Below are 26,785 nucleotides of genomic sequence, written 5' to 3' on the forward strand. Positions count from 1 at the left end.
ATCTGGTCCAAGTCACCCCTGTGACCTCTCACCTGGATCATGGCAGAAGCCTCCAGATTGTTTGCTCTTTACATGTTGGCCCAAACTCCTAACTCCTCCTAACTAACTCCTTTCATAGCTGGAGAGATTCTTTGAAAATGATCTCCAGACTAGGTCTGAAAACCTGCCCAGGACCTCAAACCATCTCACTTCTTTGTCTGCCTATGAACTTCATTCCTTACACTCACTAAGTTCTGGACTTGAGATTTTGAAACGTGAAGTTCATTCTCGCACTAAGGGCTTTGCACTCATCTCCGCCTCAAAGTGTCAACCCTACATCCAACTTTCCATGGCTCTTCTCTTACTTGTTTCAGACCTCTGCTTAAATATCAGCTTCTGCCAAGTCTTGTCCTAACACTCCATCCAAAACACCTCTCTTCTCCATCTCAACTCCTTACCCTATTATTATTCATAGCAATGACCATACCCTGAAATAACATGTGGTACTGTTTCCCTAACTAGACTTTAAGCTCCATGAAGGTAGATTTTGTATTACAGTAGGATTCAATTCAGTTCAGTTCAATTGCTCAGTCATGTCCAATTCTTTGCGACCCTATGAATCACAGCACGCCAGGCCTCCCTGTCCATCACCAACTCCCAGAGTTTACCCAAACTCATGTCCGTTGAGTCGGTGATGCCATCCACCCAGCTCATCCTCTGTCATGCCCTTCTCCTCCTGCCCCCAATCCCTCCCAGCATCAGGGTCTTTCCCAATGAGTCAACTCTTCGCATGAGGTGGCCAAAGTATTGGAGTTTCAGCTTCAACATCAGTCCTTCCAATGAACACCCAGGACTGGTCTCCTTTAGGATGGACTGGTTGGATCTCCTTGCAGTCCAAGAGACTCTCAAGAGTCTTCTCCAACACCACAGTTCAAAAGCATCAATTCTTTGGTGCTCAGCTTTCTTCACAGTCCAACTCTCACATCCATACATGACCATTGGAAAAACCATAGCCTTGACTAGACAGACTTTTGTTGTCAAAGTAATGTCTCTACTTTTTAATATGCTGTCTAGGTTGGTCATAACTTTCCTTCCAAGGAGTAAGCGTCTTTTATTTTCGTGGCTGTAATCACCATCTGCAGTGATTTTGGAGCCTAAAAAAATAAAGTCTGACACTGTTTCCACTGTTTCCCCATCTATTTTCCACAAAGTGATGGGACCAGATGCCATGATCTTAGTTTTCTGAATGCTGAGCTTTAAGCCAGCTTTTTCACTCTCCTCTTTCACTTTCATCAAGAGGCTTTTTAGTTCCTCTTCACTTTCTGCCATAAGGGTGGTGTCATCTGCATATCTGAGGTTATTGATATTTTTCCCGGCAATCTTACCAGAGCTTAAAATAGTCCCTAGCACATGGTATTGATATTATATAAAATTAAGAAAATTTCATTTGCTGACTCAAAGAAACAACTAATTCATATTCACTCTTTAAAGAACAAAACTCCTTAAAGATATATCAAAAAATTATTTTGATATCCCTTCAAGCCCACAGGTACTTAGTTCAAAATCATGAAATAACAGTAACTTTCAGAGCTACAAGTTTCAAACCTATTCTGAAAATCTGAATGATGTAAAGTACAGGCCTCTATGTAGATGAACAAAGTAAAAAATCTAACCAGGTAACTATTGACTCAGGACATAATTTGTACCACATCTAATTCGTATTCAGGAATTTTTCTAATCAGGCACCCTGGATCACTTGATGTTCATCACAGTCAGCAACAATTCTGATGCAGGTTTTGAGTTGCAGGCAATAGTTTCTTAGGCAGAACTCCAAATAAAAATTTAGATCTCCTATAAAACAGCCCAGAGATTTTTAAGACATGCAAAAAGGCACCAGGTGATGGGAAGACGGGAGAAGGGAAAATTTGGAAAATACTTAAGAAGAATGTGATCCCTGAATCTCTAGGGTTGATCATCAGTATGAGTAACACTATTATTTACATCTTGGTTTACTTGAGAATGATTTTAATCATAGCTGAGTTGGTAAAGAATCCACCTGTAATGCAGGAGACCACGGTTCGATTCCTGGGTTGGGAAGATCTGCTGGAGAAGGGATAGGTTACCCACTCCAGTATTCTTGGGCTTCCCTTGTGGCTCAGCTGGTAAGGAATCCGACTGCAATGTGGGTGACCTGGGTACAATTCCTGGGTTGGCAAGATCCCCTGGAGAAGGGAAAGGTTACCTACTCTCGTATTCTGGCTTGGAGAACTCAATTCCATGGACTGTATAGTCCACGGCGTCACAGAGTTGGATACAACTGAGCAACTTTCACTTTCACCCCAAAATTCTGAGAAGGTAGGATTTAAAAGCCCAAGGAAGCATTTCTTCCTTGTTTCCCAAGACTTTATGACTCGGTTCAGTCATAGGTGCCGGGATGATAAATCAGGGGTGGAAGAGTCATCTCTATGAGGTGTTCAAGTCACTATTCACAAAGAGGCTTGATTTTGTCAATTATATCTTCCCCAATTCACAGAAACATGACTTTGAATACATATAAAGTTTTATTTTTAGAAGTTACACATATTTTAAAAAGGCAATTTATTTTTATTCTAATCAATATTACCATTAATTAGAATATTAATTGAAAAATATTTTGACTTATGATAGTTGAAACCAAAACCCTGTGAGGCCAGAGCAATGAAAAATCTTCAGCTCAACAAGAGATGCCTGGATACCTGAGGAGTTTTCCCATTCTATATTAAGAACCACAACGTTAAAAAATGACCACAAAAACTCAGACACTGAAGCTGCGTAGTTGATAAAAGTTTATGCATTTGGTATATTCTACTTTTTTTTTTATTTGAAAAAGCACATGTATGTTAAAATAGTTTTGATACAAATGAATTATAAATGTAACTTTAAAAAAATCAGACTTTGTCTTGGTAGTGGGGGATGTTTAAAACATTCAGCACGTTTCCTCTTTCTGCAAATTCTTAGATTACAAAAGCACAGTTTTGGACTTCTCATTTACCAATTGATCTCCACTTAGGACCAAATTTTGACTCCCTCCCCTCACCAAAAACAAAATCCAGTTTTTCTCAGTAACTACAGAAGTGCCACTGCTTTGAAAATACTGCCTTGTTCTTAAAATACTTCCTTTCAATTTCATAAATATTTACTGCTAGCAATAGAGGGAATTCTTGTTGGATATGCACGTCTTTTTAAAAAGGTTAGCACTAACCCTAGTATCAAACATAAGAGAATATGAACAGGAGTTCTACTCATGTTTTCTTTAAAAAAAAAAAAAAAAGGCATTCATAAACACCATCACTTACAACAGGCTGTTATTTTACCATTCTAAGCAGCACACTTCTTAACAACTCTAAATCAGGATGTGTCTCACAACTGACATCCGCTCCACCCCACCCCGCCCCCAGCAGCCAGGCCTTTGACTTTTAGTGGCTTCTCTGCTCCAGGGTGAGCTGCCTGCGGTTGTTTCCCCAGCCCTTCTTCTCAGCTGCGTCTGCAGAGTCCCTCTGACCTGCATCCTCTCAGCTGAGCCAGAGCTGGAGAGGCTTTGGACTGCAAACCGAGGGACTCTAAAGAAGGCAAGCACACTGCAGGGCAGGGTGCACAAGTGGGCTGCAGCCTGGTTCCGACAAGGATCGGACACTCGGCTGGGTGGCTGGCGGTCAAGGACTGAGGGAAAGGCACTGGGTGAGAGCTGGCAGTGCTTCAGTGCTCCGAGAAAGTGCCTTAACAGCATCTTAAATGTGATGAAACACAGTAATTAAAACTATAGTCCAGATCTGCAGTCGTAGCTCCAGGATTAACAATGGCCTATGCGGAGGTTGTGACCAAGTTTTTTCAGGTCCTGTGTAGGTCTTTCCTCGTTAATATGAACAAAACAGACAATAAACCTCTTGGAAGCTGGTCCCTGTCCACAGCCCGCCTGTGCACTGCCCTACTCCCTGCCATGAGAATAACGTAATATCCTGGAAAAGCAAAACTAAATATAACTAGATGCTCAAATGTTTATTTTAATTCTTACAAAATACTATAGAAATGAACCCAAACTTAACAGATATGTACATGTACATATGTACAAAATTTGAAACTTCTGAAAAAGAATCTATAAAAGTAGATGGTTAAAATAAAAAACAAAAAGATTTAAAACCAGTACTATGAAATTGGGTTTTCTCAAAGTAAAATAACTGTAATTTTAAATCGCTGGTTGTGGCTGGTCTTCTAGGCTTATTTACATGTTTTGTAATACATAACGTCAGATACATAAAGGAGTTTCTTTTATTTTAGACTACCTTGTTTCATTTTATTTCAAATAGTCCTGGATGTTTCTTCCCTTTACATGTCTTTCAACATAAGGACATGGCATATTAAGTCACAAATCAACTCCGGTCTTCTTCTTCTTCTTGAGATACAGGTCGGAAAGGCAATGTAGTTTGTCCTCTTTCAGGATCAGACATTCGAAGAATTCTAATCAGTTTACTTGATGGAAGTGAACTAAAGGAAGCAAAATTAATTACTCAAATTTCCAAGTAAACTTTTTCACATTAAAAAAAATTCTAATATTACCTCATGAAAATACAAGTCAAATGGTTGCTAATGGGGGAGGGGATATAAGTCTGATATCTGAAATTCTAGAAATATAATTTACAAGAAGGAAATAAATTTTCATTTTCAAAAATTAACTTCCTGCTTAATGCCATGAGTTTTCACTTTGGAGGAGAAAGAAAATGAAGGAGATTTATATAACATCTAACTCTCTAAAAAAAAAAAAAACCACATCTAACTCTCTTACTCTTCTTATCTAGTCAGGAAGGAGTCACCTGAATATTTCCTGTCATAAACTTAAAGCCCCAAATGATCAAGTGACCACTTTAGAGAAAGAATATCAACTTTAAGTGACACAGAGCCTGACACCATGCAAGTACCTAATAAATGCTGACTGACAGCAAAGTAGCATTCTTTATTTATAAAGACTTGTAAGTCACCAGAAAAAGATTCAAGATTAGGGAGACTATGAATTATTTCTTTCATCCAAGTAAGTTACTAAAATTATATTATTTGGTTCCTGATAACCAGAGAAGAGCAGATTCAAGACAGAAATACTAAAAAGTAAATACTCACATTCAAATAAAACCTCCTCTATTACGGAAGGAAGATAACACACACAGTATTTTAAATATCTAAGGAAAAACTACCTTCAATCTCTGGAATGAGTTTAGGGGTTTGTTTTTCTTTTTATTGGTCACTTTTGCATTTGCATTTAAAAAATTAAGAATATAAAGGATTTCTTACTTCCTTTTATACACTTGACATATATACACATATACATATTCATAGAAGAAATTTTTAAATTACCTCATGCTCTGAGGGGTGAGCAGGATAAACTGTCTGAAGCGCTGGGAATCTGCCATCTTGAGTATCATGTCCATTGCGATCCTCCGGTTAACCATGTCCTGGGGAACAGAGGCGGAAGTCAGAGCTGCTGGCGCGTCAACTATGATCTTGGGGAAGCAGCCTTGGGTTGTACACACCCGTGGATTTTATCCAAGGATCATCCATTATCTTATCTACGATGTCAAGCAACTCTTACATACTGTGAAACCCAGTATCTAAATTATTCGGGGAAAATAACTGAATGTATATATCTTTCAGGAATTTCTATAGTCTAAGTATTTTTAAGTATAGCTCCTTGCCTCCAATATAGTCAACAATTAAAATAATCAGAAAATAGTCAAAATTAGCTGTTGCAAAGTGAATCTAATTTCTACAGTAATAGTTAGGAAAATGGTATCAAAAGTGACCAGATTCAAACTTATTAAATCTCTTAAATTTTCCCTCAATGATTAAGATGTTTTAAAAACTCTGTCCTCATCACCTTCTACAATTTGTACAATAGTAATAAGTTCGAATTTACAGACTAACTGCTCAACTCAATCTTTAAAATAAGTTAAACAGCACATCAGTGCATAGGGGGAAAATGCCTGCTTATACGTAGTAGGTTGTGAAACTAAATGAATTAAACTTTGTGTTTACATCTTCTGAGTTAAATAATAAAAAAACGATAAAAAAGTTATCACTCCCCTTCCATGAAAACTCCGGAAATGTGAAAACACAAGCAAATGAAACCACATGCGGCCATACAGTATGGTGGTGAAGAACCTGGACTATGGAGGGCAGATAGGGGCCCAGCATCCTGGCCACACTGCTCAGTGACTCTTATTCTAGAAATTCTTCCATTGGGCGTATCTGTAGTCTAACTTAAGGTACAAAAGTAACCAGGGCTTGCCCAAACTGAATACTGTCCTTTCATAACAATGCCGGGAGGGAAGTCTATCATTTAATAACAAAGCTGCCAATGCACCAAGAAGTATTTATTCATTTCCTTTATACTGGTTCTCCGAACTTGGGTACATTTTTCTGAATAATTTCAACAAGGCAAAATGTCATTCTGATTAAGAACCTCTAAGTTTCTGAATGGGAAAGAAATTATTCATATTAAATATGAAAAATAATATGCATGATAAGACTGCATAATGGCATTTTGGACAAAAATATTATATGGAAAGAGCAATCATCATCTATGATTTGTGAATCAGCTTTGAATCCAAATCTCAAAGGAATTTCTTAATCTTCAGCAATGACAGCATAGAAAAAAACCCACTGAAGTGGTTTGCGAATATGAATTCTGATTTGCAAATAAGCATTCTCTAAAATCCTAATTATGGATTAGGCATTTAGAGATAGAAATATGATTAAGACATAGTTGATAACTTAAAAAATAATTTGGTGAGTGATTCATACATGAAAATAGGGGAATGCAACAAAATGAAAGCTAGATAAATATAATACATAATAATAAAATGTGTATAATACACTGAATATCATATAGTAGTAGTGCTCAGTTCTGTCTCGTTTTATTTTTGGTGATCCCATGGACTATAGTCCACTAGGCTCTTTTGCCCATGGAATTTTCCAGGCAAGAATACTGTAGTGAGGTGCCATTTCTTACTCCAGGGGATCCTCCCAACCCAGGGATCAAACCTCTGTCGCTAGCGTCTCCTACATTGGCAGGCAGATTCTCTACCACTAGCACCACATGGGTGCTATATACTATATATATATATATATATATATATATATATATATATATACTATATATATAATGGGTGAACATTATATACTATCATACATAAAAATAATACAATTGCATGAGTTGATATAAGGAGGTGCTGAGGAAGCTCTGAGAAGTCCCTAACCCTGCCTGCAGCGTGGTGGTGTGGAGGCTACATAAAGGTGACATCCAAACCGAGTCTTGAAAGATGAGTCAGAGTGTGACATACACGGAAGAAGGGCACAGTGTTTGGAAAATCACAAGCAGCTTAGTCCAGCTGAAAAAGCAGGTGGATACAGTATCATAAAGGGTCTCAGTCACACTATAGAATCAAACCAAAGACTTTTCAACAAGGGAGTGATCAAAATTAGATTTATTTTAGAAACAGAAACCTGGCAAGATGGTGAGGAGAAAGTGAGAAGGAACAGGATTAAAGTCTGGAAGTCTGGACAGGAAACGAAGACAATGAGCAAGAGTTGAGGACAGAAGAGGTGACAGAAGGAGCAGAGGCTAGGGAGAAATTACAGAAGAGGAGGAGACAGGTCCTAACAAGGAAAGAGGAACCACAGATAAATCACTGGTGCTGCAGTCAGGTGTTGGATTGGTAATGGCAATTTGTGAATCATCAAGGAAAGGAACTCAAGAAAAGAAAAGCTTTGAGTGGAAAACCAATTCAGTCTCAGACATGCTCAGTTTGGGATGTAGGTTGTTCACTAGAGGTCTCACAGGGGGCAAGAGAGATGTCGGAAGAGACGCTTAGATTTGGTAGGAATCCAAATGGAGGAGAATCCTGTGGACAGAGGAGCTTGGTGGGCTGCTGTCCATAGGGTCGCACAGAGTCGGACACGACTGAAGTGACTTAGCATGCATGCGTGCACTGGAGAAGGAAGTGGCAACCCACTCCAGTATTCTTGCCTGCAGAGTCCCAGGGACAGAGGAGCCTGGTGGGCTGCCGTCTATGGGGTTGCACAGAGTCGGACACGACTGAAGCGACTTAGCAGCAGCAGCAGCAGCAGCAAATGCAGGTACCAGACTGTGGACTGTGTGTGTGTGTGACAGGTGGGGGAGTAGGCAGAACATGATATCCAGGGAAACTCACATCACTATAAAAAACAAAGAAGACCTTAAACATTTAAGGGCATGTGAACTGGGGTGGTGGGGACAGACTGGCATGTTGAGAACAAAGAGGAGTGTGGAAACCTGTAAGAAGACACACCTTAAGAGATGGAGGCTCAGTCTGTGGTACAAATACTTCAAAGAATTAACGTTCATTTATGATCCTTGCTAAACAAGTTTTGCTGTAGTACTGCAGTCCAAACCCAGATTGCAGTGGGTTTAGTGAAGAATGAAGGATGGACAGCTGAAATGAGAGGCTTACTGTGTGCCTGAATCACAGCGAGGCAGACCTCACTGGAGCCTCTCTCTAACCTTATGAGGGAGGAAAGGCTAAGGATCTTACCTTAGAGATGAAGAAACTGAGGCCTGAAAAGGACAGATACCGAGTCCACAGTCACCTGGGTAACTGGTGACAGAGGCAGGCCTCGATGTTAAGTTTTTTAACTTCAAAGTCCAGTGTTCTTGTTCTCATGTTACAGAAGTTGTTCTTTTGAAAAGTGTGGCTGAACAGGAAGGAGACAACAGTGGTGCGAAGGTCACACCAAGGGTGTGAACTGCTTATCATAATAAGCGAGGGAAAAGAGCACAAGTCCAGGATGGAGGCCCTGTCAGTGTGGTGTGTTAGCGAGGGAAAGAACTGGGATTCTTTAGCTCTTCCCTACCACTTATCACAGACTGAACTGTCAAAGCAGGATCTTTTCTGTTGAGAAGAACTAACAAATCAACAGTTTCCTTTCAAAATGTACATTTCAAACCACCACCAAAAAAAGAGAAAAACTAGAGAATTTAAAAGTTATCACTACCATGTAGACATCAAACTCATCCAGGCATCTGAAAGGAGATTCAGCGATGGACCACAGAGAAAGAATGAAGCAAACGGTGGAAAAAGAACGTTCACCGCCAGATAAGGCCCGCATGTCATTGAAAGCAGCTTTGTTTCCCTCTCCAGGCTGAACCTTGAAGGAGGTAACAAAAAACAAAATGCAGAAAAAAGTCAGATTAACTTCTTTACAGAAGTGGTTGGCTACCGTTTTAAAAAGGATGAATTTATAGTAAAAATGAAGATGAGCAACAAAATCAGTCAGTGACTTGGAAATGACATCTATTCCACTTAAAATATTTTAAATAAAAATATAAACTGTATAACGGCGGCTTCTGTTTTACTATGAGAAATCTAATTGAAAACATTTGCAAATGAAAACTGTTATAGCCTCCACCCAGTTTCATTGAGATAAAAATGACATTTAACATTGCATAACTTTGAGGTATTAGGACATGACACAAACATATACATTGCAAAATGATTATCACCACAATAAGGTGAACATGTCCATCAACTCACACGGTTGCCATTTTCTTCTTTTTTCTTTCAGCGGTAGGAATTTTTGAGATCTACTGTCTGAGCAACTTTCAAATATACATACAGTATATGTACTGGCATAAAAATAGACGCATTGACCAATGGAATAGAACTGAGAGCCCTGAAATAAACCCATGCAAATACAGAAAACTAATATTTGATAAAGGAGCCAAGAATATACAATTCAAGAACATACAATTCAGTTCCACTGGTCTATATATCTATTTTGGTTACTGTTTTGGTTATTATATATTTGCAACACAACCTGAAATCAGGAAATGTGATGCTTTCAGACTGTTTTTTCTTCTCCAGATTGCTTTAGCTACTATTTTATCTGGTTCTATTCAAATTTTATGACTGTTTTTTCTTTTTGTGAACAATGCCTTTGGAATTTAGACAGGGACTGCACTGAATCTATAGACAGCTCTGGATGGTATAGACATTTTAACAATATCAACTCTTCTGATTCATGTATAACGGTTATCTTCCCATTTATTTGTGTCTCTTTCAATTTCTTTCTTTCTTCAGTGTCTTATACTTTTCACTGCACAGATCTTTCACTTCTTTGGTTAATTTACTCCTAGGTATTTTATTGTTTTCGATGCTGTTAACCAGATTGTCATGTTTCTTTTTGTCAAATATTTCTAAGTGCCAAAATACTCTTTTGTTACTTGATTTATAGTGACATCTAGTGGTTAAACTGCTTTTGAAATAATTACAGACAATCCCACAAAATTTTAAATGTTGTATGAATTTTAAAAAGGAGCCAGTGGAGTGAGAAGAGACGGTAAACATTTACTGCTGAAAACAAAATTCCTAATTATCACCATAAGAAGATAATTTGGTTGTCCACAGGGCAGGGAGGAAGGGAAAGAGCTATAACAGCAGCTTTAGTCAGTAGAATTTAATTTTCAACACTGGCAAAAACCATCTTTAACTTAAAAATAAGTTCTTTTGTTTCCAATGACAACAGATCAACATATCATCAAAAGAAATGAAGCCCCACCCCCCTCCGCCCCCAGAAAAAAAAATGAAGCAGGTAATCCTCCTAATGACTAACATGCAAAGAGTTAAGATACTCACTGATATAGTAAGAGTTTCATTCTTATGGTCAAAATTCATTTTTCCACAATAGGCCCGCTGAGATAATAAGTTGTCAAAGTACAATTTACATCGTAAAGTCAAACACCTTGAAAAAAGACATTGGGCACATTAAAAAGATTATAAAGTTAGAGAACTGTAGATTCAGCATGAGCTTTAAACCAGCATGTAAGACCAGATGAAAATATGCCAGGGTGTTAACACTGGTGCCTATTTAAATAGGTAAAATTTTAGGTGATTTCTGTCTTTGTCTTTATATTTCATTTATGTCCCCAAATTTTTATCAACTCATTTCATTTTATAATAAACAAACATCTATAAGATGAATAAAAATGTCCCACACAGAATAAAATCCATTATATTACAGCAAGTCCATATGAATGTATCAGTCAACTAATTTATACAAGATATCACCCTAACACAGAAGACATAAATCTTGCCCTTGAGATGATTAAACTTTAGCAGTATTAAGATAGTGGTAAACAGCCTATTCATTAGCTTGTCTCCTCCTAACTTTATAGTAGCAAAAATGGCGAGGGCAATCTCTCAGTCATGTATCTGCAGTACCTTACACACTGCCTCACACCACACAAACTCCACTTATTTATCAGACGGCATCCTGCTGTCAGGGAGACCTTTCCCTTCTTCCTCATTTACTTATTTATTTACACCCTTTTTATAAGGATGCAATCAGATTGCTATCTTATTCACTGGGTTACAATTCATTTGTTGTTGCTAAGTTGTGTCCAACTTTTTGTGACCATGTAGACTGTAGCCTGCCAGGCTCCTCTGTTCATGGGACTTCCCAGGCAAGAATACTGGAGTGGGTTGCCATTTCCTCCTCTGGGGGATCTTCCTAATCCAGGGATCGAACTCAAGTCTCCTGCACTGGCAGGTGGCTTCTTTACGATGGAGCCACCAAGGAAGCCCCACCATCTATTACTGTTCTTGTTTATTTTGGTCCTCAAATTGTCCCACATTTTGCCAGTGGGAGCCTCTTTCAAGATGCCTATATCCTTTCATCATGACTCTACATTTTGGGGGAGCACTTCCTTACGTTTCTGGTATCTATACCTTCCCTGCTCAGCTCCGTTTTATTAACCACTTCTCCAAGGAGCCTTGATTCCTTTTGGTGGGGAGTGTTTTTCCTAAAGAACTTAAGGCTCCTTTCTTTAGAATAACTGTATTTTATTCTTTTCCCTCCCAATTCCCTTCCTAAACTGTATTAAATTCCCACATTTGAAAATACTGATAGCTTCAGTCTTTCCTTTGTTGCCACAATAACTATTGCTAGCTGGTATTCAGAATTTTCTGTTAGCTTTCCTTCTGAAATACTGATATGCATTTTTCAATTGTGTCCACTCACGGGATGCCTAAAAGATTGTCCTCATAAAGTGACAAGGTTCTCCAGTGTAAAGAGATAAAACAATTTAAAAAATTTAACCATCTCTATTGTCCTCTCAAGATTAGGTAAACAATGTAAAGCTTGTCAGTGGTGAAGAAACATATTAAGATAATAAATTATAAGACCAATACTTTAACAGAAAACACTTTAAATACAAATTTCCTAGATAACAATAAGAAAACAAATCCTACTGTTTCTGGAAAAGATGTAGTGATGCCACAAATTACACATTAAGAGTAAAAGGCCATGTTTAAAAGACTCCTGCTCCTTGGAAAAAAGGCCATGACCAACTTAGCATATCAAAAAGCAGAGACGTTACTTTGCCGACAAAAGTCCGTATAGTCAAAGCTATGGTTTTCCAGCAGTCATGGATGGATATGAGAGCTGGACCATGAAGGCTGAGTGCCAAAGAATTAATGCTTTTGAACTGTGGTGTTGGAGAAGACTCTTGAGAGTCCCTTGGACTGCAAGGAGATCAAACCAGTTCATCCTAAAGGAAATCAGTCCTGAATATTCATTGGAAGGACTGATGCTGAAGTTGAAGCCCCAATACTTTGGGCACTTGATTCGAAGAGCCAATTCATTAGAAAAGACCAACCCTGATGCTGGGAACGATTGAAGGTGGGAGGAGAAGGGGACGACAGAGGATGAGATGGTTGGATGGCATCACCAACTCGATGGACATGAGTTTGAGCAAGCTCTGGGAGATGGTGATGGACAGTGAAGCCTGGTGTGCTGCAGTCCATGGGGTTGCAAAGAGTTTGACATGATAGCGGTTGAACAACAACAAGAGTAAAAGGGCAGTGAAAACCCAGGCGGTGCCCAGAAGCCCTGTTAAGGAGTCTGGGGAGGCCCAGGCCCTCCGGTTCAATAAGCAGGGTGTGGGGAAGAGAGACCTGCACTGAGAGAGTTCTAGAGAACCACAGAGGGGCTGGGAGATCCTCAGGCTAAGCACCCTTCTTATCAGTGGTGGTGTGGGGATACTGCCTGAGGTTGGCAAAAGAAACACCCAAAAGAAGCAGAAACAACCCCTGAGGTCACCCAGAGTCAGGAATAGTTCACATTCCCACAGGCACGGGTGGAGTAAACTCATAGTGCATCAACAAGGACTCAGAAGAACATGGCTTCACAGGTAAGAAAAAAAAATTGTCCTTGATCGAAGACTACTCTGGTCCTACTTAACAAAACTTAAAAGTTGCCTCAAAAGGATAAAATAGGAAACTCTTTAAATCAAATCCTAATAACATGCATATAAAACTGAAACACACATTTCAAAAACTAACCTATTGTTTAGTTAAGGAATATGGCCAAACACGCAAAGCCTATTTCTCATTATGGCTTTATTTGAATTTCCCCTCACTGCAGATGGTGATTGCAGCCATGAAATTAAAAGACGCTTACTCCTTGGAAGGAAAGTTATGACCAACCTAGACAGCATATTAAAAAGCAGAGACAGTACTTTGACAACAAAGGTCCATCTAGTCAAGACTATGGTTTTTCCAGTAGTCATATATGGATGTGAGAGTTGGACTATAAAGAAAGCTGAGCGCCAAAGAATTGATGCTTTTGAACTGTGGTGTTGGAGAAGACTCTTGAGAGTCCTTGAGACTGTAATGAGATCCAACCAGTCCATCCTAAAGGAGATCAGTCCTGGGTATTCACTGGAAGGACTGATGTTGGAAGCTGAAACTCCAATACTTTGGCCAGCTGATGCGAAGAGCTGACTCATTTGAAAAGACCTTGATGCTGGGAAAGGTTGAGGGCAGAAGGAGAAGGGGATGACAGAGGATGAGATGGCTGAATGGCATCACCGACTCAATGGACATGAGTTTGGGTAAACTCTGGGAGTTGGTGATGGGACAGGGAGGCCTGGCATGCTGCGGTTCGTGGGGTCACAAAGAATCAGACACAACTGAGCGACTGAACTGAACTGATACTAGGGGAACTTAAAATTTACAAAAATTTAAAAAATTCTATAGTCTTAAGACTATAGCTCTTGGTATGGGGACGCATGGTCAGTTGCCTCCAACTCTTCACAACCCCGTGGACTGCAGCCCACCAGGATCCCAAGACCATGGAATTTTCCAGGCAAGAGTACATGAGTGGGTTGCTATTTCCTTCTCTAATAGTTCTTGGTATAAATAGAGTTAAGAAACATGCTACTGAGGGGATGCCATGGGGAAAATAGGTCAGGTGGAAAGACTAGGGCTGCCTAGGATTCAAATATATCAAGAGCCAAGTCTACCTATCAACTGTCCTCTAGTTTATTTCTGTTGTTTGTGATTTTAGCTGGGGTTAATTGATCCCTGACAATCTGCACATTTCTGGGTATACTAATGAGATTCAGTGTCGCTGACCCTGTACTCATTCATTCAAACAATATACATCACTTTTCTACTACATTTCAGGCACCACAGTGGGCACTGGGGATATATTTATGAACAAAACAGAGATTCTGTATCCAAGGAGCTATATGGTTCTAGGAGATCCAGGTAATCAACTGAGAACCTGCCTCAACAGGGCCCATAAAAAGCCCATAAAAAATTGTCTCTCATTAGAACATGCACTAAGACTGAAATAGTCTGTTTTAGAGCCAATGAGCTTCCAAATGGCCCATTTAAGCAGGGACTGAACAGCCAGCTATGAGTTATCCAGTAAGGTACCTCTAATGGAGTTTAAGTTAAAAAAGCTCATTTATAAAAGTCCCTTCAAATCTAGAATTCTCTGATTAAATTATAGGGTCCCAAGCACTACTACATCTTTTCTAATTGAATCATGAAAGTTCTTCTAATCTAATTTTATTGTTTATAGGGTAGAATTGAAAACAAAGAAAAAATAAAAATGCATAATATGTGGTAATATTTTTTAATGCACTTACCTTCTAAATTGTTGATATGTTTTATATCTATGGATCATTATTTCTTCCAGTAATTTAATAAACCTTTTTAAAGTTTTTACTTTGCTATCCAAATCAAGATAGCTTTCTCTTGCCTCTTGATACTGCCTATTTTATGAAAAAAAAAATTAAGCAAATAAATACCATTCAATGAAACATAAAATAAAATCTCAAATATATTTAATAAGTTCTATTATAATTCCAAAGAAAAAATTTATTTATTGTTAATATTACATGTATGAAAGGCTAGTTAAGCTGTAACCATATGCCATAGAAACACTTTACCCAAACTTAAGATTTTATATAACTATCTTTTGTTTTACTAACATATATGGATAATGTCATAAAGTAGAAAAGCAAGCACTTACTTCATTATTTCCTCTCGATCTCCATAACTAGCATGTTCTGCCTGTATCTTCTGTCTTAATCTATTAATTTCTTTGTCTAGAATTGAGGCAGATTTTTTCACTTCTATCCGCTCTGGACAGATTTGTCTTGCTTGTGACATTTTCTCCTAAAATAACAGACGTTTAACTTTAAAACGTCTCTGATACAACAATTCACTGTACTATTTGTACCAAAATATGCCAAGTAGAATTCTGAACTTACATTTAAGAAATGTATTTTAATTACACTTAATATCAATGTTATTTTTCTAAGCTTTATACTAAGAATACAGTTCAGAGTCATCATAAATTTTCAAAAGAAAATTGCATTAGTGTACACAACTTTAATGATTTAGAGGAGCTCCATAACCTCCTAGAAAAACAAATTTCAATTAGAAGTTATGAAGGTTTGGCACCCCAGATGCTGAGGTCAGACATAGCTTTCTGTGAATTTTAGGATGGATTCTAAATATCAAATGGTACTGAAAACATAAAGACCCTTGTGTTTGTAAAATATTAAAAACCCAAAGCACTTGCACACATAGTACTTCCATTCATGACATTCGTATATTATGTCTTAAACAAATAAGGCAATGGGTTTCAGAGTTGAAACCATTTTCCTAGGACATGTAAAAACAAAGCTGGAATCCATCTCTTTTAGGTTAAACCATGGTTGCCTTCAACTTACTTTCCTCTAAAAATAGGGCTTCCGCTCTCCACCGTCAACCAGGGTTATTAGTAAGGAGGAGCTGGACTGTAGCCCAACTCACTCCCAAGTTAACTCAGAGGCAGGGGAGTCTTTTTCTGAAATAAAGCTGCTATGCGCTTGCCAAGTTGGGCATTTAAGGAACTATTTCAGAGCAGGGAGTGCCACTTTCCAAATCACTTGCAGGCACGATAAGGGGCTGTGGCAGTCCTGCCTAAAGTACTCTTCGTGTTGGTCTATGAAGTCGCCACACTTTGAGAGTCCCTAAGTCTTTCCCTCTGTTGATTCACTGAAACAGCTATTACTCCAAAGAAAACAGATATCCATTAGACAACTTGTCTCTGTTTGGAAATATGACATTAAGGAAAGTGCCATTTTAATAATCATGACTAAGGTTGTAAACAAAATGTTTTAAAAAATCATGGATAACCTCTAGCTCTTTTTCTTTCATATCTAGTTCTCGTTTCTTTTTATTTAAAGTATCCAAGTGTTCTTTCTGCTTGTCTTCATAATGCCGTTTCCCTCGTTTTTGGTTATCCACTTCAGAATCCGCAAGGTTTAATTCATCCTGTTTAAATAAGACCAAAATAATCTATAAGGAAAAGATTGTTTTAAAAAATTATCAGCCTAGGTATAAACTGACAAGCAATAAAGTGGACAGGACTATGCTGCTTGAAGAGGCCAGTGTTAAGAGTTCATATCCTTCTGTGAGTGTTGGAAAAATGCTTCACTCAACTATTCTTATTACTCAAAATATAGCTCTAACCACAATAAAGATGCCAATGCTGAAGACACATGAGAAAGGTTAAAAAAATTAATTCATGAAATGTAAATGGAAACAAAGCAGTATTTCTAAATGTTAAACGTATATGTGATTCTGTGATGTTCATGTATAATTAAATTAATAGACTGAATGTCAAGGACACAGTTTGATTATTTTGCCTGATAATTTTATACATGAATGATGCCCAAAACACATTTTCTTCTGTTATTGGAATTTTCCATTGTTCTGGGAATCTGTCTTCCATTAGAGTATATACAACATACAAATTTCTTTAAAGGAGGTAGAGGCAGGTGAAAAGATTTTATTAGCATTTAGAGATGATATATGTGCAAAGCCATAAATTATGGCAGCTTTCTTAAATACTGATATACAGACTGCCTTCTTTATCATCAATTTTGATGTTCTAAAAAAACACAGATTTTCAAACTCCACCTCTGGAGTTTTTATTTTAGTAGGCTGAGAATCCCTACACCTCGGTTTTTAAAACGGCTCTTGATTTAAGAATCACCAAATTAAATTTTGCAGAGTTTGTCTATTTTTTGAGCCTAGTCTAGTATTCTTGCCTAGAGAATTCCATGGACAGATGAGCCTGGTGGGCTACACTCCATGGGGTCACAAAGAGTCGTACACAACTGAACCACTAACACTGGACATATACACTATGATGATGATGTTTACCTTCAGGAATCAAACAGAAAAAGAAACAAACACAAACCAAAACAACAGCATCAAGGAAGACAGAAGATTTACAGATATCCTGAAAAGAAAAAGAACACGTGAAGTATCTAAAAATTCCAAGTTGAACATTGGGGTGCACGTGTCTCTTTCAGATCTGGTTTCCTCAGTGTGTATGACACATGTATATGGAATTTAGAAAGGTGATAACGATAACCCTATATGCAGAACAGAAAAAGAGACACAGAAATACAGAACAGACTTTTGAACTTTGTGGGAGAATGTGAGGGTGGGATATTTCAAAAGAACAGCATGTATACTATCTATGGTGAAACAGATCACCAGCCCAGGTGGGATGCACGAGACAAGTGCTCCGGCCTGGTGCACTGGGAAGACCCAGAGGAATCGGGTGGAGAGGGAGGTGGGAGGGGGGATCGGGATTGGGAATACATGTAAATCCATGGCTGATTCATATCAATGTATGACAAAACCCACTGGAAAAAAAAAATAATAATAATAAAAATTAAAAAAAAAAAAAAAAAAAATAAAGGTCACAGGAGATGAAGAGGCAAAAAAAAAAATAAAATAAAAAATAAAAAAATAAAAATTCCAAGTTATTTACACCTCATATAGAAAAGTAGATATAGGCTACTTCCTGACCTAAGAATGCAATTTTCTGCAAGGTATTCATTCACACTGCTAAAAATAACTACCACCCAAGGTAGACAATAATATACAGTTTTTATAACACTGGTCTATTAAAAATAAAAAATTATATGGAGGCTAGAGATAAGCTGCTCCTTTCCTTTGAAGAAAATAAAAGAAAACGGGTATAATTTTCATAGTAGAAGATACTGCAGTTGGGAATTGGAATGGCTTACGAAACAGAGTTGTTGCCAACACTGAATTTTCTAATCATTTTTGGTAGAAACTTTCAAAATATGTCCATGTTTGCTTCAGGGGATCAAATCAGCTTTACGGAGCCAAAGCGGTCAGTTATATCAGGATGGATCTGTGCTGGTTAATTTTTTCTGAGCAACTTTAGAAAGGGAAAAACTTGACTTATAAAACAGAATGAAAAGAACTTAAGGTTCTTTCTCTTATTGTGGCTTTTGATTTGTCTTCAAATATTTAATAAAATTATATCCTAGGTACCAACAAATTTAACAACTTTAGAAAGGAACCAAGAGAGTATTTCCTTTCCTTTCATTTTGGTGATGGTGAAACAGAGACCTGAAGATATTAAATTCACTTAAGTGACACTCACCTTGTTTTGGGGTGAGGGCTAGGATGGGTTAGATCTAGAACTAAATGCTGATGTAGCCCTACGTCTGTAGAGCTTCTAACCTTTAAGAAAGTTCAGCCTTTCAAAAAAAAGAAAAATAGGCTGAGATGCTAGAAGGGACAGAATCATTGAAAAATTTTATTCTCCTTGATGTCTAAATAACAAATTTTAATTAGCTGACAACATTGGATAAATTACTATAGTATGTATTATAACCACTTGCTTCCTATAATTACATCAATTATGAGGTTTTAGAAAGCTATCAATCATTAGATCTTGGAATTTTCAAAAGCATAGTCAGTCTCAATAGAAATAAATACTCATTATCTCTATCAGAAACCGAGAAGCCCACCTACTCTAATAATGCAGACCATGATTCTTAATGTAGATCATGCTCCCTATACAAAAAATTTAATATGTAACTAAAGCATTAAGCTTGCAGTATAAATCAAAATAAACTGTTCAAAGTGAGAAAAATATTCCCTATGCCAGGATTTCAATGACTATATATTTGAACAGCATCTTCCACCCTCTCGCCACTCCTCTGACACAAAATGAACAAATGTCCTAACAGAAAACAGATTATCTAGAAGCTGCTAATACATTATGACAGCTTATGAGGAATTAAATTCCTTTGTTAGCCAACTCTTCTTGGTCCTGTTACTGATGGCTAGTGGGATGTGACACTGTAAAGAAAAACCCTCTTGACTACTGGACTCTTGACTACTGTGTGCAGGTTACTGAAGGCTTATTGGCAACCAAGGCAAAGAGCTAAGATCAAGAATTCTTACTGCTTTCTGCATGTATATTCTGCTACTGAACTTATCTGTGGACTTCCAATTCTAGGAGTTGCTTTAGCTTACAGGTCCCTAAAAGAACAGAACACAGCTTAAGTTATCTGGGATAATTCAGGGCTTCCCAGGTGGTGCAGTGCTAAAGAATCTGCCTGCCAGTGTAGGAGACGTGGGTTTGATCCCTGGGTGGGGATGATCCCCTGGAGGAGGAAATGGCAACCCATTCCAGTAATCTTGCCTGGAAAATTCTATGGATAGAGGAGCCTGGCAGGCTACAGTCCATGGGGATAATTCAGGTGCTAATTATTTCTTTTTCTATATTATTTTAGCATAAATTATCATTTCGATTTTAATTTGTCCTGCTCAGTCCTTCACCATTTAAAATTTTCTTTGAAATCATCTTTGTTTTAACTTCACTTCTCTAATCCCTGAGTTTTGAAATCGGTCTCTCCCATTCTTATTTTATTTTCTCTTATTCTATTTTCTTTTAAAAATTAATTTTGTCTTCTTTATTTATCTTGGACTTTTTGTCTTTTTAATTCTAATTTCCTGTAGTAACTACTTGCTATTTGTCTTTTTCAATAGTATCCTTAACATGTTTTCCTTCCACACATTAAGATTTTTTAAAATTCTTAGCTCAAATAGAAAAAAACAAAACCAACATGCATTACCAAGGCAGCCAGAAATCACAGCTCTATGGAAAGCAACAATATAGAGGTCACCACAAACAGGGAAAAGTTGTTTCTATTCAGCTTCTCCTCTAACTCTCTTTAATAAATTACACTTTCTAAAACGGTCAGTGGAGACAATTATAGTAAAGCACATATGCGTGCAAGTTCTTTTAAACTTTTAAAATATTTAAACATATTTTGAGTCAAAGAAGATAATTTTCCTGCAAAAAAGAGGTTATATCATCAACATACCTCTTCCCTCTTAAGACATACTACTGATTCTTCTGTGTCTTATAAATAAAATCTAAAGTTTTGAGAATAATTGAGCTGTTCAATTAGAATGATAATAAGCTGCTGATAATAAACTTTATTTCCCTAATTTGGTTTCAAAAAGCATGTGTCTTCAAACAAAAAAAGCCAACTGAATTCTGGCTGGAATATAATGCAGATATGTTAGTAAGTAGGAAGTGGGTAGCACTTTTTTTCAAGCTGACTTTTACATGAACTAATCCTAGAGTTCAAAGATTAAACTCCTTGGCAATGATCAAATTGCCAACATCCACTGGATTATCGAAAAAGCAAGAGAGTTCCACAAAAACATCTATTTCTGCTTTATTGACTATGCCAAAGCCTTTGACTGTGTGGATCACAACAAACTGTGGAAAATTCTTAAAGAGATGGGAATACCAGACCATCTGACCTGCCTCTTAAGAAATCTGTATGCAGGTCAAGAAACAACAGTTAGAACTGGACATGGAATAACAGACTGGTTCCAAATCGGGAAAGGAGTATGTCAAGGCTGTATATTGACACCCTGCTTATTTAACTTATATGCAGAGTACATCATGAGAAATGCTGGGCTGGATGAAGCACAAGCTGGAATCAAGACTGCCGGGAGAAACAGCAATAACCTCAGATATGCAGATGATACCAATCTTATGGCAGAAAGTAAAGAAACTAAAGAGCCTCTTGATGAAAGTGAAAGAGGAAAGGGAAAAGTTGGCTTAAAACCCAACATTTAGAAAACTAAGATCATGGCATCCAGTCCCATCAAGTCATGGAAAACAGATGTGGAAACAGTGACAGACTTTATTTTTGGGGGCTCCAAAATCACTGCAGATGGTGACTGCAGCCATGAAATTAAAAGACGCTTACTCCTTGGAAGAAAAGTTATGACCAACCTAGATAGCACATTAAAAAGCAGAGACATTACTTTACCAACAAAGGTCCATCTAGTCAAAGCTATGGCTTTTCCAGTAGTCATGTATGGATGTGAGAGTTGGACTACAAAAAAAGATGAGTGCCGAAGAACTGATGCTTTTGAACTGTGGTGTTGGAGAAGACTTGAGTCTCTTGGACAGCAAGGAGATCCAACCAGTCCACCCTAAAGGAAATCAGTCCTGAATATTCACTGGAAGGACTGATGCTGAAGCTGATACTTTCCAATACTTTGGCGACCTGATGCGAAGAACTCATTCATTGGAAAAGACCCAGATTCTGAGAAAGACTGAGGGCAGGAGGAGAAGGGGACAACAGAGGATGAGATGGTTGGATGGCATCACTGACTCAATGGACATGAGTTCGAGTAAGCTCTGGGAGTTGGTGATGGACAGGGAAGCCTGGTATGCGGCAGTCTGTGGGGTCACAAAGAGTCGGACACAACTGAGCAACTGAACTGGACTGAACCCTAGAGTTACTGACGAGAGGTAGGACAAGAGAACAGATAAGCACAGAGACAGAATAGACAGATAAATATCCCTGTCTCTGATTCTAAAAGATGAAAATATCCCACAAAATATAACCTTCTTGGGGAGGGAGAATAATTTGGAAATTTATTTTCTGTAAAGGTGTGAAAATCAAAGTGAAGTCGCTCGGTCATGTCTGACTCTTTGCGACCTGGTGGACTGTAGCCTACCAGGCTCCTCTGTCCATGGGATTCTCCAGGCAAGAATACTGGAGTGGGTTGCCATTTCCTTCTGATTGATCTAATGATGAAAAGTTGCTGTACATCCCAGTTTTATACAGCTTTATTTACATTTAGTCATAAATTCTGTTAGAATATTACCTAGCAAGTGTGAAAGTGAAAGTCGCTCATTCGTGTCTGACTCTTTCCCACCCCCTGCAACTCCACAGACTATATAATCAATGGAATTCTCCAGGCCAGATTACTAGAGTGGGTAGCCTTTCCCTTCTCCAGGGGATTTTCCCAATCTAGGGATTGAACCCAGGTCTCCCACATTGCCAGCAGATTCTTTACCAGCTGAGCCACCAGGGAAGCCCAAGAATACTGGAGTGGGTAGCCTCTCCCTTCTCCAGTGGATCTTCTCAACCCAGGAATCGAACTGGGGTTTCCTGCATTGCTGGTAGATTCTTTACCAGCGAGTTACCAGGAAAGACCTTCTAGCAGGTATACTGCAGTTATATATATATATATATATATATATATATATACATTAGAATAACAATATATACCTTAAGTGGATCTGCTAGCTCTGAGAGCTGATTAATTTTCTGTTTAATTGTATCATATTTGTTTTCTGCTTCTATTTTCAGGCTTTTAAGATGTTCCATATTTTCTTTTTGTTGTTCCATATTTTTCTCAACCATTTTCATCTTGATTTTATTTTCTTGAGCTTCATCTTCCTGGCAACATTTACAGAGCATATAGAATTAATTCAAACACTTAAGTTATCCAAGAGGAAAACAATACAATTCTGGAAAAGGAGAAACTATAAGCTACAAGAAAACCAGATTAAAGACAAATACAAAGAGCATTATGATATTTTCATACTCTTACTGGTAAATTAGAAAGTAGGAGAATATAGGTTAAAAATTAGAAAAGGATTACATTTAGAAGACAAACTATTTTATTGTGCTTGAGGTCATAATCAAAGGGGATAACTTTTATTCTATTACTTACTTTTTCTTTCAAAATATAGTATATATAAATATATACCTTGTGCCAGGCAATGTATCAGATGCTGACTGAACAAAAATAAATAATACATATACCTTTAAGAAATTGAGTCTATCAACAATAGGAATGAAAGCAGAAAAACATTAAGGGGAAAACCAAATTACTAATACAAACTGGAGACAAATTCTTATTGTAGTAAAGCTCCATCAGTGCAGTGACTTGATCTATTTTGTTTACTGTTGTGTCCCTCAGCATTTAACAAGATGCCTGGTACAGAGTAAATACTGATTTACTCTGAATGAATCAGGTAAATACTGATTCATTTTAATAAGACTCTGCTATATATTTAATTCACTGCTTATCATAACTTGGGGAATTAAGCTGAATGTCATAAAAAGATGCCTAAGAGAACTAATGTGTGGTAAATAAAAACCATTAAACTTGGAAAAAGGAAAACAGTTCAAAGAGACCAACTGCAACTGACTAAATGATATCACTGATACTGATACTAATTATGAAAAATACTATGCTAGGTAGTTCGAACAGTTACTGTTCAGATAAACAAGCTCTGACAAAGTTTTATTACATGTAGAAGACAAAACCAATTACAATACATGGAAGTTATATGCACAAAATATTAAGGAACTTAAAAGGCCAAACACCAGGAAGTTTCTAACTTATTTGTAAATGGAGTTAGCAATTATAAAAAGTAGCCTCAAAAAGGTTATTTTTAAAAATCTGAGACTAGATTCTCTTAACCTAAGTAATAGTTTTGTCTTTTACATTATATTTAAGTTGAGGAAAAGAATCTTACCAAGGTTGCAATATCTACAGACTGGTGTTCTTCTATATTCTCAAGTTCCCGAATTTCAGAAATACTTTTCCTTATTTTCATCTTTTGAAGAAAAAAAAAAGGTATTTAGATTTTAGTAACATAAAAATAAAAGAAAAATAGAAACAAAAACCCTGGAAAGGATGTATTAATCAACAAAATTCTACTCTGGTTTATATTACAGAAGGAATCCACAGTTAAAGACACATTAGTTTTAAAAGAACCAAAGAAAATTATATATAAAGTCTGTATCGATCACCATTATTGCTAATCAACTCTCATACAAAGCAGATAGAAGTATTCCATTTTAGCATTTAAAATGAAGACAGTATGACAGTGTTGAGTCCACAGAGACACTGTTTTCTTGAAACATCCAGTCTAAAGTGCTAGAAAGATTATCCCAATTGTTCTTAAAATCCAATCCCAGTATCTCCTGGGAGTCTAAGAGACTCATTCAGAGGGGCCATTAGGTAAAAACTATTTTCATAAAAACATTAAGTCATTATATTTTTTAGATCACTTTCACTACCGATTTCTTTTAAGTGTCCAGGAGGTTTATAACTATAATGTACAATACTGCAACAGACTGATTATAGAAGTTGATATGATAGTTTAGGTGAATTTTATTATGCCAAATATCAGAGATCTAGAAAAATATAAAAAATGTCAATCTTTTTACTAAATCTTTCTGGCTTTGGAAACTAGCTATTTGTCATAAAAATGTTATTTACGTTAATACATAATATACTTATTATTTTTAAATTAGTTAATAAATATTCTTAAATTTTGCTTTAATTTTTAATAATAGGAATACTGATAATACCTACACAGATGAGGGCTCTTTTAAGACTATAAAGGGGCTTGAGGGCAAAAAATCTGAGAACTACTCACCTAACTAAATCCATGGTTAAGACCTTAAAAATAACTTGCAAATCATTAAGCTGAGAAAACAAAATGATCTTTTCTTACCTTTAACTCTTTATAATGCAGTTGGTACCTTCTGAGAAGTTCTTCATTGCCTTTAATATCCTTTTCAAGGGTAGAGAGATGTTGCAGAAGACTTAATATCTGGGCTTTCTTATTTTCAACTTCATTCTCCAAGTCACTTAATATAAAAGAGTGAGTAAAAAAATACTTTAAATCTACTTCTGAATATTACAAATATTTAGATCTTTACAAAGAAAGCCTTACTTGTAACAGAGTTTTGCTAAACCTCATGCAGTTAAACGAGTTTTCTATTCCTAACAAGTAATTCACAACATGGAAACATGGAGATTTCAAAAAACATCTTTTAAACTGGAATTAAATTTTACTTATTTCATTAAGAAGTATTTATGATCCACCTGTGACAGACACTGTGCACAGTGATAGCAGAGGTATAAAAAGAATTAAGGCATGAAGAGGTCAAACAACAAGCCCAAACGTCAGGAGATAAACGATAACACTGAAATGTGAACGGGACACTGCACCGCATGCCCACAGCACTGTGAGAACGTAAGAGCAAGTCTGGGACAAGAGACAACTGATGCGTGTTCTCTGAAGTTTTCACTAGCTGCAGCAACTGGAGGAGAAGATGGAAAGAAATACACGAAGTGAGAAACAGATTCCCACATTTGTGGTGGTGAATAAACACAATGAATGTGTGGGGAGAGAAAGGGGAAGAGACGAGCACAACGAAAAGAGGTAGAGGATAAGGTCAGCAGATACCAAAGCCAGAAGGGTCTCCACACCAGCAGAGGCACCTGCCTTCAGAAGTGATCTTTTTTCCTGCCTCACTGACCCAAGTACCTGTTGTCCAAAACCGTGTGCCTGGTGGAAGAGAACCACCTGTGCAGTTAAGAAGGGCTTTTCTCTGATAAAGAGTGTATGCCAGATTTCACTAAGAGCATATTTTCCCGCAGTTTAACATCTCTGAATTCTAAAACCATCTTCCATTCCATGGTTCAACTAGCAATATTTTTCTTTTATACTCGTATATAAAATAACAGGGCATTTAAAATCTGATGTACTATTATTATAGCCATGCAACCTTGTAGAACTTTCAAAATTAAAAAAACAATCAGTAAATGTTGAATGAATGATAAACAAATGAGAAAATGAGAGAAAGAGGAGAGTACTTGTATATTTCTGGTAAAAACAGGGCCAGACACAAAATCTCTTTCAGGGCAACCTTTCATCAATGGGAATCTGCCAGTGCTGAGTTGATGCGGGCACAGAGAAGCACTCTTCATATATTCACAGTATGAGAGGGCATTAGGGAAATCAATCATTCTGTAGTCATTTGGCAACTGCTATTAAGTGATCAATTTATGCAAATCAAAGAAATTTTAAATATTAAATTATTTCTTTTAACAAATGTTAAGGCTCATTTAACATTATTAAGTACTAAAAATAATAGTATTTAATGCTATTAAATATTTAAAACTGGGCCATAAATTGTATGTTAATAAAACAATGACAATGACTATTAAATTATTTTAAAATCCACATATCCTTTGACTCAGCATTTCACTATTTAGAATTTAAGCTATGCACATACTTTCAAAAGTATGCCAAGACACACATGTGCGTCCTCACTGCAGCGCTGCTATAGTAAGAGAAAACTGCAGACAGTGTCTCTGTCCATCAGCAGGAACTGGTCAAGCATATATCACAGGGCAGCTTTACACGTGCTGATATGGAACAATCTCCAAGATATAATTGTTGTTGTTTAGTCACTAACTCACGTCTGACTCTTTTG

General features: G+C 37.2%; 1 protein-coding gene across 1 annotated transcript in view; it reads right to left on the reverse strand.

The window, feature by feature from the left end:
• Positions 1-2,787: 2,787 nt before the first annotated feature.
• Positions 2,788-26,785, reverse strand: part of SMC6 (structural maintenance of chromosomes 6) — a 68,793-nt gene continuing 44,795 nt past the window's right edge. The window contains exons 18-27 of the mRNA XM_061154837.1: positions 25,015-25,150; positions 24,028-24,108; positions 22,769-22,939; positions 16,518-16,655; positions 15,364-15,509; positions 14,978-15,103; positions 10,677-10,782; positions 9,037-9,189; positions 5,362-5,459; positions 2,788-4,500 (exon numbers count right to left, since the gene is read on the reverse strand). Coding sequence (XP_061010820.1) covers positions 4,386-4,500; positions 5,362-5,459; positions 9,037-9,189; positions 10,677-10,782; positions 14,978-15,103; positions 15,364-15,509; positions 16,518-16,655; positions 22,769-22,939; positions 24,028-24,108; positions 25,015-25,150 — 1,270 coding nt within the window. The 3' untranslated portion in view covers positions 2,788-4,385. The remainder of the gene's footprint in view (positions 4,501-5,361; positions 5,460-9,036; positions 9,190-10,676; positions 10,783-14,977; positions 15,104-15,363; positions 15,510-16,517; positions 16,656-22,768; positions 22,940-24,027; positions 24,109-25,014; positions 25,151-26,785) is intronic.

This window comes from Dama dama, chromosome 11 (assembly GCF_033118175.1).
Source record: "Dama dama isolate Ldn47 chromosome 11, ASM3311817v1, whole genome shotgun sequence".
NCBI lineage: Eukaryota > Metazoa > Chordata > Mammalia > Artiodactyla > Cervidae > Dama > Dama dama.